The sequence below is a fragment of the Hylobates moloch genome, unplaced genomic scaffold (genome assembly GCF_009828535.3).
Source record: "Hylobates moloch isolate HMO894 unplaced genomic scaffold, HMol_V3 SCAFFOLD_8, whole genome shotgun sequence".
Taxonomy (NCBI): domain Eukaryota; kingdom Metazoa; phylum Chordata; class Mammalia; order Primates; family Hylobatidae; genus Hylobates; species Hylobates moloch.
The window spans coordinates 79876819-79893133 of NW_026652283.1; the positions used below are offsets into that span (position 1 = coordinate 79876819).

The window sequence follows — 16315 nt, forward strand, 5'->3', positions numbered from 1 at the left end:
CCCACACTCTGAGCAGTGTCCTAGGACAACCCATCTGCCCCTTCCTGGGCACTGAGTCATGATCAGCCTACCCAGCTGGCCTGTCCATCCCAAGCCAGGGACTGAAGGTCACCCCCCAACCCCCAGAACCTACAGGCCAACCAAGGCAGAGCAGCCTGGCCAGAAACCATTGTTCCCACCCCAAGGCCAACACAAACCTGCCTTGAGACTACCTGGGAGACTAGCCAGTCCCAAGCCCACAAGACAATGCGGGCAGGAGGTGAGGTAGAGCTGCAGCCAGAGGTATCCCTAGGTCCCCATCTTCACAGAGACCTGGCCTGAAGGACCCCTACCCAGGAGGTACAGGGGCTGACCCACTCTGGGGCAGAAAACCTGTGACATCTTTCCCACCATTCTCCTTCCCAGCCAGTCTCACTGGGTTCTCTGCTATCCCCCACCCCTTACAGATGAGGAACTGAGGATGTAGGAGACTTGTCTTAGCTGACTCACAGGCAGAAGAGGGGTGAAGGGGGCATTATATGTTGGCAGAGTTTCTGGAGTGCACACCCAGCCCTCCCAGCACAGAAATGGTAAGGCTTACGTGGAGGCCACTGGGCCAACCCCAAGTGGACCTGGCTGAGTCTCCTCTTCCTCGTCACATGAGCCCCCAACCCCTCATGTCCAGGAACCTCTCCAGATGCCAGGGAAACAGATGCCCAAATGCAACGGTGTTGTAATAAAGACACTGCTTTTATTTAGTTTGATATGTTTCTTTACAGAATGCAGAAAACACATCTTAAAATCATATAGAAGGAAATCAAAACACATCAGTGGTTGGTGAACACTTGAATGTGAGATTGGCTCTCCATCTCAGAGTCCAGCGGCCATCACCAGCCCAGCGCTCAGGGGAGCAGGCTGCCTGCAAAGGCATTGTTGCTGTTGTTATTCTGTTCACTGCCCCATCGCCTCCAGTTGCTATGGCAACAGGCCATTCTGGGCCAGCCACGTCTCTGCATGGCAGTGCCCAATGGTGGAGTTGCTAGGGGCGACGGAGCTGTTTGGAAGGCCTTTCAAAGCCCTCACCTGGAACATTGGGAATTGTTTATTTTTTGATGAGGTCATCAGAAATAATCTCACCAGGTCAGATCCCACTTGTGCTCCTGTCTCTGGGGCACCAGGGAAACTCTGACTTGGAGGCATGAGCCCAGTCACCAGTGGTCCACTGAGCCCGCATTTACAGGCTCCCCCACAGGGGCACTGCTCACTCCAGAGTACCCCCTGGGGACTGGGGCAGGGGAGAGGAGCTGGGCCCTGCGGGAGAAGGCGCAAGGGGAAATGCCCTCTGGAGAACAGTAGGACGGAGACCCCTCCCCTCCTACCAGCCCTCCCCTCCTGAGGCAGCACACACAAATCCTCTGCAAAACAGTCGATATGGCTTAGAAGTAGCTGCTCCGTGTGCAAAGGGAGCCTGGGTCCACCCACCCACCCTTAATCAGGGAAGGGATACATTATTGCGAAAGGCATTCCTCCCTAAAAGGTACCCAAAATAACTCTTCAGACATCAAGAAAAGTCATGCTCAAAATGGTTTCTTCCACAGGAGGAGAATCGAAGCAGAGTGGGCGCCCCTGAGTCATGGGACAGAGATGCAGATGGACGGACGGATGTTCTGCTAAAAAAGACAAAAGAACCCCAGTGTAATTCCAGAATTTAAACCATTAGGAAAAGTAGGGGGAAAAAAATCAAAATAAGCAAAGCCGTCAGTTCCATGGAATCAACACTAAGAGCTCGTACAAACTGCTGTAAGCATCACCATTTTTAATCTTTTTTTAATAAAACAATTTGAGGCTGTATAAAAACTTTAGTAAAAAATTAGCTTTGAGAGCTCACAGATTTTTATTATGAACTATTGCTGGCACTCCTCCCCAGCCACCAGACCTTTTCCAGTAGTTCAGGCCCAAGGCCTGGGACTGGAGTGCCAGAGAAAAGGGATGGGGTGGGTCGGGGCAGGACTGTGGACTGTTAGGACAAAGCGGCCAAGGTCAAGTGAGGAAAGAGCATCACATGACATAAAAATATTGCATCTTCACCAAAATGTCCCCCACTGAGTGTTTCAAAAAACCGTGATATTCCTTTTAGGAGGAAAAAAAAAAAACGCACGCACAGAAGAAAGGTAAAACAAAATAGGTTGATGTGGTCGAGACCTTCGACCTCCCAGGTGCCCCCGCAAGCAGCTGGCCCATCCTGGAGCACCAAAGTTGGGGGCCACAGCCACCGCTGCCTCTTGGAGTCCCTTTTTCTTGGAAATGAAGACCCCTTGGTGGTGGGCCACTAGTGTACATGGGCTGGAAGTGGGGATGTCCATGGCCCAAGAGACCCCTCCAGCTTCCAGCCCCTGGCAACAGCGGGAGAGCAAACCCAGCACCAGGGACCTGGCGTGAGCCAGGGCCGGGAGGCCCCCAATCAGGCTCTGGGGTATCAGAGCAACCAAGTTGACGTAGTGTGAAAAAATAGTATTCCTTTGATAAAAAATACTGTCCCTTGGTCTTCTCTAAGTTTGAAACACCCTGGGAGCTTATTTTTAGCAAAGCAATTCCCCAAACCCACCCAAAAATTATACATACAATTTTAGGTAAACAGCAGATTAAATGTAAAAACTTAACCTTAACTTCTGAAAGTCCTTTGAATTTAATCTTTAGTTACTGTTTTCCATGTTACATCCTGCAGCTAGACACACGTGAATAGAAAAAACAGTACAGTTAGTGTTAAAGGCAAAACGCAGAGAGCCAGGGGGCCGCCCGGCACTGCCTGCGAGTTCATTCATGGTTCCTCGCTCCCTCCACCTCCACTCCACATGGTGCTTTCAGAGTCAGCCATCAAAAATGAAGCGAAGAATTCTCTATGAACAAACCAAAAGCTGTTAGGCAAAAAATAAAAATAAAAAAGTCCCCAAAGTCTCTCCAGCTGCTTTGGGGTTTGGGAGGACCAGAGAGGGCGGGCTTGTCCAGGTCCCTGTGTCAGTGTGTGCTAGGTCAGGTGTCGGCTCCTGGTGGGCGATGGTCTGCAGGCCACCGGTCTCCACAGACAACACCATGTTGTCTCCAGGCCCCTGCCCTACCCTGCCTCCACTCAGGCGCTTGCGGGTTAAGGAGGGACATAGGGAGGAGGTGACCGGTATGGGGTCATGTTCTTGGGACGGGAGCCCTTGCCCTCCATGGGTGCTGTGAAGGGCGGCGGGGGCTGGTAGGGAGGCGCATTGGGATCCTCATCCCGCAGGGGCGTGTACTCTCCCACGGTGTCCTGGTTCAGAGGAGTGGTCTCGGGTACACTCTGGTTGGGGTACTCGGGAGGGGGTAAGGGAGCCTTCTCCTCCTGCAGAATGAGTGGCATGCTGGAGGAGGGTGGGGGCTTGGAGTCGTCCAGTTCGTCTGCAAAGATGATAGGCACCCCCTTCTTGATGAAGGTGGCCTGGTCCTCAAGGGTAAGCTTGCCCTTCCGCTTCTTGCGGTAGCAGATCATGGCAATGATGCCAGCAATGAGCAGGATGGCTGCGACCACCACGGCCGGAATGACTGTGTGCAGGTAGACGTCATCCTCACTGCTCTTCTCAGGGTCCCTGTCAGGCACTTCTGTGGGCGGCACCTCTGAGGGCACTCTCCTGGGTGGTGCCACAGGGATAAACTGTAGGTGCCGACAACTGCCAGAGCCCATCACAGCGATGCTTGTGGCTTTAAAGTCAGGCTCTAGGGCGTTGGAGAAGGCAGGCCGAGGTTTTCCATCATCCTCCGCGATCCGGCGGCTCAGCCCAGAGATCTGCTCCTTGGGGCAGGGCTCCAAGGGCAGAGTGTTGTTGGTCCACTCCACCACGATGGAGCCCCGGGTGATATTCTGCAGGGTGATGGTGCTACAGTTTCGGTCTCCAAAGGCGAAGGCCAGTTTCTTTACCAAGGCAATCTTCTTGTGGATGTCATTCAACACCAGTGCCGGGTCACCCACAAACTTGGCCTTGAACCTTGCAGGAGCCCTATCTCCTTGGGGGCGCCTGTGGACGTGGATCTCGAAGGCATCCACAGCCGACAGGCCCCCCTTGTCTGTGGCATGCATGAAATACTCGTGTTTGCCCACGTGGCTGCTGTCGGGAAGGCCATACATGAGCTGGCTGTTGCTGTTGAACTGTACCCAGGACTTCTCGCCGACCAGCTGCTGCTCCCGTAGTTTCAGGGTCAGCTTCAGCTTGTCAGTCGTAGTGTCCTCATGGTCATAGAAAGTGTCTGACGGTATCTTCACCTCAAAGTAGGTGCCAACCCAGGCATCTACCCTATCAATATGGTTCTTGAGCTCTGGGCGCTGGTTGGGTTCTCCGCCACGGGGCACTCCACTGGTGGTGGTGCGAATACGAGTAGGCGGTGAGGCAGTTTCCAATCTGGTGATGGGAACTTTGGTGGTGACCCGGGGCACTGGCCGGGGTGTCCGTGGCTTCTTGGTCGGCCTGCGAGTCGTGGTGGTAGAGGAGTCAGTTGAAGGCGTTGCTGGTTTTGGTGTGGATACTCGTGGCTTCTTGGTGGTGGTTGTGGGAGGGGTAGCAACTGCAGTAGGCTCCACATAGCCAGGAATGGTCATCGTTGGGCGAATCTGGCCAGGAACTGTGGTGCTGGCTTCTGACACCCGAGTAGGCTGGATGGGGCCTAGGGTTGGGGTTTGAATAATGGCGCCTCGAGTCCGGATGGTGACCGTGGGTTTTCCAGGAACAGGATCCCTGACTGGAGGAGCCATGGTCTCTGTTGGAGGAGCAATGGCTGGAGATGTGGGGGTTGGCACGATCCTGGATGGGGGCTCCTGGATAGCCGTGGTTGGGGGCCCAATGGCAGTGACAGGTGTGGGTGTAGCATGGATCTGCCTCCGGATGCGTTTGGGAAGAGGGGGCTTCTTATTGGCGATGTGCCAACCCACCACAGGGTAGCCAAGCTGAGCAGACATTGCGCCCTCCCTGGCAGGGGCCTCCACACCACGAATGTCAGGCACACTGTTCTGGTTCAGGGAGCAGCCCAGCTTCCAGGAGAGAAGGGCCCCATTCTCCACCACCTTTTTTGCATTTCCCGGGCCAGCCATGAAGGCCGACATGTCAAATAGTCTGTTATTCACCACTGGCACTAATTTCATGTTGTGAAGCTCTACTTCTGAGAAGCTCCGCATCCTGTGCAGGAGGTCAATCCTTTGCTTTGGGGCCATCTTGGTGAGGTCGGCATCCAAAATCACCGTCAAAACAGTCACAGGTTCATCCGCAGCACAGGCAGATGATACCACCTCACCAGGGTCTGGGGAGGCTGTCCTCACCGACTGCAGCTCACTGTGGTCTTCAGGGTAGACCTCGATGGAGAACACACTGGAGGTCTGGGGGATGTGGCTCCCGTTGGCCCCCAGCCGTGCAGCGCTCACTGAAATGTAATGCACACCCTTATCAGTGTCAAGGGGGAGGCCCTCCAGGGTGTGGCTCTGCGAGTCCCAGTGCAGCCAAGATGGCAAAGCCTCCTTCCCTGCTGCTGATACCTAGAAGAGACACAAGCATAAATTAAAAGTACTATTGTCACTGCATAACCTGAATATGATCACAACAGTTAACCTGAACTGTGTGACAGGCTTAAGGTGTAATTCAGAATGCCTGCTGGGGAAGCTGATTCCTCTCCCCTAGAGAGACACAACTGAGTTTATTTACCTGTCACAAGACTAGGGCTATGAGACGGGCTAGCTTGGGAGGCAAATATCTCACCCAAGGCCACACAGTGGGGAGACAGCAGTGCTGGCACTCAAGCACATGTCTCATTCCCGAGAACTGATGCCATGGAGCTCACGACTGTTGTGGATTTTATAACAGTGACACACCCTGCCACCTACTTGCCCATTCTACCTGAAGAATCAAGTCACATTCCAGCCCTCAGCATTCCTTTCCACCCTTGCCTCAGACTTCTCCCCGGCCCTCTGCAGACACCACATCTTTGCTCAGGTCACATGCCTGGCCTGGAGGACCGTTCCTGCCCCAAAGTGGAGATGCACACAGGTCTGGGTACAAGGGAAGGCTCAGCGCTCTGAAGGACTCACATTACAACATCACGTTACATTCAAGTGTAGTGGGGCACATTTGTGTAGCAAAGAGAGTTAGTTGTGTCTAATGTTTTCATTTACCCTGCTTCTCAAATCTCAAGACAAACTGTGGTGCCCAGGGAGCAGAGACTAGAATCAACTATTCTAGAATAGTGCTTATTAAAGGAATCCCAAGGAGCTCTGGTCTCTCTAAAAGAGAGAGGTTCTACAGTCAATCAAGTACAGGAAATACACAGAGCCCTCTTCTGCTCTTGGAGAGACCAGGCACAGAAGCAGGCCTAAGGAGCTCGTCACCTTATTCCACTCAACAGCATCTCCCAGACTTCTTTTGGTGTGGAAGTCCCTTTCCACAGAGATATAACTGGTCATACTCAGAGCACCCAAGGAAATGCCACCATAGAAACCTACACCATCGGCCGGGCGTGGTGGCTCACGCCTGTAATCCCAGCACTTTGGAAGGCCGAGGCGGGCGGATCACGAGGTCAAGAGATCGAGACCATCCTGGCTAACACGGTGAAACCCCCGTCTCTACTAAAAATACAAAAAATTAGCCGGGCGAGGTGGCAGGCGCCTGTAGTCCCAGCTACGCAGGAGGCTGAGGCAGGAGAATGGCGTGAACCCCAGGGGGGCGGAGCCTGCAGTGAGCCGAGATTGCGCCACTGCACTCCAGCCTGGGTGAAAGAGCGAGACTCCATCTCAAAAAAAAAAAAAAAAAAAAAAAAAAAAAAGAAACCTACACCATCAGCTGACAAGAGGAAAATATGACTTAGCCCTTGCCCCGGCCCCATCTGTGGCGCCTCTTACTTTTGGGAAACACCTACTCCTGCCCCGATGCAAGAAAGGTGACACCCCCCATTCTCTGGTTGGCCTGAAGGCACTCCCATCTCCATTGTCCTATAACAAGTACCAGAGACAAACTGGCCAAAACACAGTACATCACACTGCCAGCCTCAGCTCAGGACTGCCCTTCATGGCCACTGCTTGTCAATAGGGGGACCCTAAAATGCTTCCCTCCCTGTGGCAGGAAAGCTAAAGCCACTGACTGCTGGATTCCCCAGTGGCTCTGGTTCCCTGGGCTTCCTCCTGCCAAAAGACAAGGTACTTGAGTGATTTGGAAAGGAGACCCCAGGCTTGTACCCAGGTGTCCAGGCGGCAGCCTTATAAGAAACTAGGTAATTTCCCCCCTTTAAACTAATTTAAACAGGTTTCCTACACCCAGCAAAAGCGTATGAGAAAGCTGGGCATGGTAGCTCATACCTATAATCTCAGTACTTTGGGAGGCCAAGGTGGGAGGATTGCTTGAGGCCAGCAGGCATTAGAGACCACCCTGGCCAACACAGTGAGACCCCCATCTCTATTTATCTCAAAAAAAAAATTTTTTTTTAAACCATGAGATGACTGACATTGTTAGGAGTTACTATTACTGAGCCAGGCACGGTGACTTACCCCTGTAATCCCAGCACTTTGGGAGGCCAAGGTGGGCAGATCACCTGAGGTCAGGAGTTCGAGACCAGCCTGGCCAACATGGTGAAACCCCGTCTCTACTAAAAGTACAAAAATTAGTCGGATGTGGTGGCAGGCACCTGTAGTCCCAGCTACTCAGGAGGCTGAGGCAGAAGAATTGCTTGAACCTGGGAAGCGGAGGTTGCAGTGAACTGAGATCGTGCCACTGCAACCCAGCCTGGGTGACAGAGTGAGACTCCATCTCAAAAAAAAGGAGTTATTATTACCAGGGTTATCATTTCCTAATTGCTCTCTGAGCCGCTCATTAAGGGTCAGCAAATAGTGTTTCTTTTGTGATACCACATTGCATCAACTCTAAGATGTGCCATCATCTAATTAAGAATCTCCCACCCTGAGGCCGGGCGCGGTGGCTCACGCTTGTAATCCCAGCACTTTGGGAGGCTGAGGCGGGCGGATCACGAGGTCAGGAGATCGAGACCACAGTGAAATCCCATCTCTACTAAAAATACAAAAAAAAAAAAAAAATGTGTTCAGGAACTCAGGCTGGGGGAGGCTGGGGGCAGTGCTGGGAAGGCCCTGAAAGCCCTGCTAAGGCACAAGGCCTCTACTCAGTGGGTTCTGGGCCACTGAAGTGTTCTAAATAGATGTGGAACCCTGGCACTATTGGTTCTGACACCTGACACCTCCACAGGGTGAAGGCAAGTATTCCATGGGGCTGGTGGGAGGGGAGGCTCTCTGTCTATGCTGCAGTGGCAGCCCATCCCAGGTCCGCGTGTCTGAGGGAGCCATAGTGTGGAAGGAACCCGTGAGTGTCTGTAATGGTGTCCCAAACTCCAGTCCGAAGGAAAAGCTGCCACTGCCATGAGTATGGCCTAGGTCCCCAGGGGCCAGCCTCCCCCCATAACAGATGCAGGGCAGGGCTCCTTCTCAGGAATGGGCAGGGATGGGGTGAAGAGTAGAGCCCCCGGCCGGGCGCAGTGGCTCAAGCCTGGCCGGGGGGGACTCGAGGTCAGAGTCGAGACCATCCTGGTAAAAGGAACCCCGTCTCTATAAAATACAAAAAATTAGCCGGTGTTTGGGGGGCCTGTAGTCCAGTATCGGAGGTGAGGCAGAAATGGGTGAACCGGAGGGAGTTGCAGTGAGCCAGTTGGCCATGATCCAGCCTGGGGCAGAGAAGATCCGTCTCAAAAAGAATCTCCCACCCTGTCACTCACCATCAAACATCAGAAATGTTAAAATATCTGTAAACATGGGTGTCTTCAAATTCATGAAAAACATTAAATATATTTTTCTTTTAAAATATTTTTTAACTATAAAAATCACACTTATTGGCTGGGCGTGGTGGCTCACATTCCTGAATGGCTAGGCACTCCATCAGTGTTGATAAGTCAGCAGGCTGTTGCCTCTCCAAATCTGTCTTCAACTACACAAGGGCACTTTTTTTTTTTTAGACAGAGTCTCTATCACCCAGGCTGGAGTGCAGGGGCGTGATCTCGGCTCACTGTAAGCTCCACCTCCCAGGATCACGCCATTCTCCTGCCTCAGCCTCCCAAGTAGCTGGGACTACAGGCGCCCGCCACCATGCCGGGCTAATTTTTTGTTTTTTTTTGTTTTTGTTTTTTTTTTTTTGAGATGGAGTCTCGCTCTTTCGCCCAGGCCAGACTGCAGTGGTGCTATCTCGGCTCACTGCAGGCTCCACCTCCCGGGTTCATGCCATTCTCCTGCCTCATTCTCCTGTAGCTGGGACTACAGGTGCCCGCCACCGCACCCAGCTAATTTTTTGTATTTTTAGTAGAGACAGGGTTTCACCATGTTAGCCAAGATGGTCTCGATCTCCTGACCTCGTGATCCGGCCACCTCAGCCTCCCAAAGTGCTGGGATTACAGGCGTGAGCCACCGCGCCCGGCAATTTTTTGCATTTTTAGTAAAGACAGGGTTTCACCGTGTTAGCCAGGATGGTCTCAATCTCCTGACCTGGTGATCTGCCCACCTCGACCTCCCAAAGTGCTGGGATTACAGGCGTAAGCCACCGCACCCGGCCACAAGGGCACTTTTTAACAGAAAACAGAGAAGGGCCCTGCCTTCTCAAAGCTTCCCAGCCTGGCTCACTTCCTATTCTGCTGACTCCAATAGCCAAAGTTCTGCTATCAGGCAGTTCCTACAGAACAAACTCGGGCCATTGTATAGGAAGGCTCCCACAGCGAAGCCATCCTTGTAAGCCATACACTTACTTTAACTATGCCAAGTAACTTAAAAACATGTTAATATCATGTAACAAACAATAAACACTAAAGAAAAGCTCAGGTTTCACCAAAGCAAGTTATAATGCTCAATTTCAAATTGGGAGATGGGAGATGAGAAATGAGCTTTATTTTGACTACTGCGAACAAATTCTTTCACTATTTATTTTATTTTATTTATTTATTTATTTATTTTTTGAGACACAGTCTCACTCTGTCACCTGGGCTGGAGTGCAGTGGCATGATCTCAGTTCACTGTAACCTCTGCTTCCTGGGTTCAAATGATTCTCCAGCTTCAGCCTCCTGAGTAGCTGGGACCACAGGTGAGTGCCACTATGCTCGGCTAATTTTTTTTTTCTTTTTCTTTTTTTAGAGATGGGATTTCACCATGTTGCCCAGGCTGGTCTCAAACTCCTGGCCTCCAGTGATCTGGCTGCCTCAGCCTCCCAAAATGCTGGGTTTACAGTTGTGAGCCACTGCACATGACCAGATTCTTTTACTATTGTCTACCCACGGCTTTGCAGCCATGTAAAGTTTACCCATGTCTTTGGGGCAAGTCATGTCAGAAAAACAGAGCTGATATGGTTCACATCTGTGTCACTGCCCAAATCTCATGTCAAATTATTATCCCTAGTGTTGGAGGTGGGGCCTGGGGAAGGGGACTGGATCATGGGGGTGATTTCTCATGGATCGTTTAGTACCATCCCCCTAGTGCTGTTCTCATGATAGAGTTCTCACAAGATCTGGTTGTTTAAAAGTGTGTAGGCCGGGAGCAGAGGCTCACGCCTATAATCCTAGTACTTTGGGAGGCTGAGGTGGGTGGATCACTTGAGTTCAGGAGTTCAAGACCAGCCTGGTCAACATGGTGAAACTCTGTCTCTACTAAAAATACGAAAATTAGCCGGGCATGGTGGCAGGTGCCTATAATCCCAGCTACTCAAGAGGCTGGGGCAGGAGGGTCACTTGAACCCAGAGGGCGGAGGTTGAAGTGAGCTGAGATTGCGCCACTTTACTCCAGCCTGGGCAAAAGAGCGAAACTCCAACTCAAAAAAAAAAAAAGGCCGAGCGCGGTGGCTCACGCCTGTAATCCCAGCACTTTGGGAGGCCGAGGCAGGCGGATCATGAGGTCAGGAGATCAAGACCATCCTGGCTAACACAGTGAAACCCCATCTCTACTAAAAATACAAAAAATTAGCGGGGCGAGGTGGCGGGCGCCTGTAGTCCCAGCTACTCGAGAGGCTGAGGCAGGAGAATGGCAGTGAACCCGGGGGGCAGAGCCTGCAGTGAGCCGAGATCACGCCACGGCACTCCAGCCTGGGTGACAGAGCGAGACTCCATCTCAAAAAAAAAAAAAAAAGTGTGTAGCACCTCCCCAAGCCTTCCTCCTGTTCTGGCCAGCCGTGTGAAGTGCCAGCTCTCCCTTTGCTTTCCACTATGACTGGAAGTTTCCTGAGGCATCTCCAGAAGCAGAAGCCACTATATTCCCTGTATAGCCTGCAGAACCATGAGCCAATTAAAACTCTTTTCTCTATAAATTACCAGTCTCAGGTATTTCTTTATAGCACCATGAGAACAGACTAATACAAGAGCCAAGCCTCTCCAACCTAGTCACCTGCTTTCCCCTCTGCAAAATTTGACTCCCCAGGGTCCTGAAGTCCCAGCCATTATCTGGCTGCAGGACAGGTGTCTAGATCTACAGCCCTAAAGGCAGTCACTCCACAGTCATGGGTACTACTCAGGAGGAAAAAGTACTAACCTGAATGTTCTAAAACCCCTGCATCTCCAGTCTTGGTACTGGTAACATCAGGCCTAAGCAGCACTTTGGTACTGGTGACATCAGGCCCAAGCAGCACTTTGAGTGGCAATGATTCTTTATATACATATATGTATATATAAGGGTCTCACTCTGTTGCCTAGGCTGGAGTTCAGTAGTGTGATCATGGCACATTGCAGCCTCAGGCTCAAGCAATCCTCCCACCTCAGCCTCCCAAGTAGCCTGGACATAGGCACGTGCCTGGGTATTTTTTTTTTTTTTTTTTGTAGAGACAGGGTCTCATTATATGGCCCAGACTGGCTTTAAACTTCTGGGCTCAAGCAATCCTCCTGCCTCAGCCTCCCCAAATCCCAGGATTACAGGTGTGGGCCACCATGCCCAGCCCTTAAATATACATTTTTTGAGCCAGGGTCTCATTCACTGTCATCAGACTGGAGTGCAGTGGTGCAATCACAGCTCACTTGCAACCTCAAACTCCTGGGCTGAAGTGATCATCCCACCTCAGCCTCTTGAGTAGCTGGGACTACTTGAGCCAGGTGTGTGCCACCAGGCCTGGCCAATATTTACTTTTTTGTAGAGATGGGGTCTTCCTATGTTGTCCAGATTGGTCTTGAACTCCTGGGCTTCAGTGATCCTCCTGCCTCAGCCTGCCAAAGTGTTGGGATTACAGGTGTGAGCCACCATGCCCAGCCATGATTCATTTTAATAGAAGGGCTACAGGAAGCAAAACAAACCTCATTTCCACAAGGAACCTGGCCAAGTCACAGGCACACTGGCACCTCTGCATTTTCAAGGCCATTTGGGGAAAGCCCCTACCTGGAAAGTCTGAATATGCCTGAAGGTTTGGCAGTGTCCACAGTCCCCAGAGGATGCCACTAGGAGCCCCACCCTCCCAAAGGGACTCAGCTCAGGGCTTAGCTCATCCCGGAGGTGCTTGGGGATAAAGCACCTGCTCTACCCTAACAAAGCAAGAGCCCCTCAGTCCACGGGAACTCTGGATACCTCCTCAGCTTTCAAAACTTATAGGCTCTGGATCACTTCTCTTCTTCTCAGGGCCTAAGGGTGAAATAGGATATAAAAGTTCCTTCTCACAGATGCAGACCAATGACAAGCCAGGACTCATCCCCTTAACAATGGGGATAACAATCCTCATTCTCCTACTCCATGAGAAGGCCCATCTTTCACTGCGAATCCCAGCTCCAGGCTGGCTGGCGCTTGACCCAAGCTTGGCCCCAGTGTCCTCATCTGTAAAATCAGGGAAACAATCCCAACCTCATATGATTATAGTGCCAGGCACATGACGGACTCTGCCAATAATGGTTCCTATGGCTCCCATGGGCTCTGAGAAGAACCAGTAAGTAATTTGAGGCTACTGCACAAAGGGGCCCAGCGCATGTCCAGGCTCCTCTCCCTAGTTCTCCTTCCCAACTGACCTTGGACCCAGTGCACAGCGGGGTCCTGTCTCCCTGTTCATACCACAAAACAGAAGCTCAAAGCATCTAAGGTAAGTGGGGAGGCAACAGGCAATGAGGGAGCCAAAATCATATAGAGAAACAAAGATGAGGCTGGGCAAGCTCAGGGAGTTGCCTGTCAACACTTGTCTGCCAGAAGTAGATGAAAACACTAAGGGGCATGGGGGAAGTGGGGGACCTGCTGCAGGTGAGAACCCAAAGACCTGCTTTCACCTCTTCAACCTAAAACAGGTGGACTAGGCCAGGCACAGTGGCTCACACCTGTAATCCCAGCACTCTAGGAAGCCAAGGCGAGAGGATTGTTTGAGGCCAGAAGTTCAAGACCAGCCTGGGCAACATAGTGAGACTTTGTCTCTATAATTAATAAAATGGGTGCACTAGATCCTGGCACATTTACACATGGGATTTTGACTATCCTTAGAGTCCTTGGTTTGCCTGGTATAAAGATTTCTGCCTACTGTACCATAGCCACCCACAACTAATCCTCTAAGGGCTGCCAGGCCAGGGGCCAGGAAGGGCAGAAAAGAGGCAGGAATTGGGGCTGTGAGGTCCTTAGCAGCAGAGGCACAGAGGCACATGAGTTTGGGGTGACAAGCTGGTCCCCACCGTGGAACTCCTCCAGCATTTCAGGTCACTCTACCAGCCAACACCAAACGACAACACTGCCTTGGAGCTGGGACGGGCAAGGCCTGCTGACCTTATAGTTGCTGTCTTGAAAGAAGCCTTCAGACAGTTACTAGGCACATCTGCAGGAGGCAGAAACTGCACAAGAAAGCCTGATTTAAGGAGATCACAGGCTGTAGCTCACAGGCCACCCAAAAGGCCAGAAAACTTTCCGGTTTCGGCAACCCTTAGAGACAATGTGCTTCTGAGATAGAAAGTGAGTCTAGCATTAAGGAAAAACAGATCTTTTTTTTTTTGAGACGGAGTCTTGCTCTGTCGCCCAGGCTGGAGTGCAGTGGCGCAATCTCGGCTCACTGCAAGCTCCGCCTCCCGGGTTCACGCCATTCTCCTGCCTCAGCCTCTCTGAGTAGCTGGGACTACAGGCGCCCGCCACCACGCCCGGCTAATTTTTTTGTATTTTTTAGTAGAGACGGGGTTTCACTGTGGTCTCGATCTCCTGACCTCGTGATCCGCCCGCCTTGGCCTCCCAAAGTGCTGGGATTACAAGCGTGAGCCACCACGCCCGGCCTGGAAAAACAGATCTTGAAAAGCCTATAACCAGCTTCTGAAATCCTGACCCACAAAGTGCATCCCAAAACATTAAGAATCAAAACCACAAAACCTGGGCAGATCCACAAAAAGTTCCAAAGACTGAGCTGGGCATGGTGGCTCACACCTATAATCCCAGCTACTCAGGAGGCTGAGGCGGGAGGATCACTTGAGGCCAGGAGTTGAGCCCAGCCTGGGCAACATAGCATGACGCAGTCTTAAAAAAAAAAAGGGTGGGGGGTGGGAGGGGGGCGAGCGTGGTGGCTCAAGCCTGCAATCGCAGCACTTTGGGAGCCGAAGCGGGTGGATCACGAGGTCAGGAGTTCAAGAGCAGCCTGGCCAACATGGTGAAAGCCCATCTCTACTAAAAATACAAAAAAAGGGCCAGGCACAGTGGCTCACGCCTGTAATCCCAGCACTTTGGCAGGCTGAGGTGGGCGGATCACCTGAGGTCAGGAGTTCGAGACCAGCCTGGCCAACATGGTGAAACCCCATCTCTACTAAAAATACAAAAAAAATTAGCTGGGTGTGGTGGCAGGCACCTGTAATCCCAGCTACTTGGGAGGCTGAGGCAGGAGAATTGCTTGAACCTGGGAGGCAGAAGTTGCAGTGAGCCGAAATCGCACCACTGCACTCTAGCCTGGGGGACAAGAGTGAGACTTCGTCTCAAAAAAATAAAGAAATAAAATACAAATAAATAAAATAAAAAAAAATTAGCCGGGCATGTCGGTGCGCACCTGTAATCCCAGCTACTTAGGAGGCTGAGGCAGGAGAATTGCTTGAACCTGGGAGGCGAAGGTTGCAGTGAGCCAAGATCGTGCCACTGCACTCCAGCCTGGGGGACAGAGCGTGACTCCGTCTCAAAAAAAAAAAAAGCAAAGGTCTAAAACTGTGATGCCCACAATAAATTACCATGACCAACGACCAGGGAACTGCCAAATTTGAACATTTTGGTCAATTTTGGTCACGCCTCAGTCTCTGGGACACTCCCTCCAGCTGCTTTACTGGTGCCCTCCTGCACACAACAGACCATCAAACACTGACTTTGATACAAAGATACAGCACCTGTAGGCACTAAACACCATCAGCCTGGGCAACACGGCAAAACACCATCTTTACAAAAAACACAAAAATTAGCTGGGTATGGTGGTCCCAGCTACTCAGGAGGCTGAGGTGGGAAGACTGCTTGAGCCTGGGGAAGTCAGGGCTGCAGTGAGCTATGATTGCGCCACTGCACCTTGGCCTGGGTGACAGAGCAAGATCTGTCTCAAAAAAACAAAAGTGGCCGGGCACGGTGGCTCATGCCTGTAATCCCAGCACTTTGGGAGGCCAAGGCGGGTGGATCACGAGGTCAGGAGATCGAGACCATCCTGGCTAACATGGTGAAACCCCGTCTCTACTAAAAATACAAAAAAAATTAGCTAGGTGTGGTGGCGGGTGCCTGTAGTCCCAGCTACTTAGGAGGCTGAGGCAGGAGAATGGCGTGCACCCAGGAGGCGCAGCTTGCAGTGAGCCGAGATCGCGCCGCTGCACTCCAGCCTGGGCGACAGAGGGAGACTCCGTCTCAAAAAACAACAACAACAAAAACAAAAACAAAAAACAAACCAAAACAAAAAAAAACACCATGAAACTCAAGCAAAGTCTCTCACCCCAAGCCAGTACCATTCCACACCTGAAGAAAGAGCAAATGGGTGGAGGAGCTTCTATTACTTAGTTCTCATAAAAGCAGGTTTCCACCCATAGTCTGAGTCAGTTATGCATAGCTGAAAAACAAAACTGAAGAATTAGGCTCTCTCTAGGGCCAAATAATTATAATTGGCTTATGAAACCAAGAAAACACAAGCTTTATCATTCAGGGCCCACAAGATGATGTCTTATCCATGCAAGAGTTGCAGGACTTAGAAATGGCAAGCAAAGACTCTAGACAGATGGACGAGCACTTTTACAGCTGATGATGGCCAGTAAAGAGGGATCCTAAGAATAACATATAATCGAGAAACTGATTTGGTGAGCATTCTTTCTCACTACAAATCTTTTGGAGGGAACTTTGGGCCTTTGTGGTGGCACCTTCCACCAA

General features: G+C 51.4%; 1 protein-coding gene across 1 annotated transcript in view; it reads right to left on the bottom strand.

The window, feature by feature from the left end:
• Positions 1 to 710: 710 nt before the first annotated feature.
• The window catches only part of DAG1 (dystroglycan 1), a 43991-nt gene continuing 28386 nt past the window's right edge, over positions 711 to 16315 (bottom strand). Inside the window, exon 3 of the mRNA XM_032161520.2 lies at positions 711 to 5524. Coding sequence (XP_032017411.1) covers positions 3122 to 5524 — 2403 coding nt within the window. The 3' untranslated portion in view covers positions 711 to 3121. The remainder of the gene's footprint in view (positions 5525 to 16315) is intronic.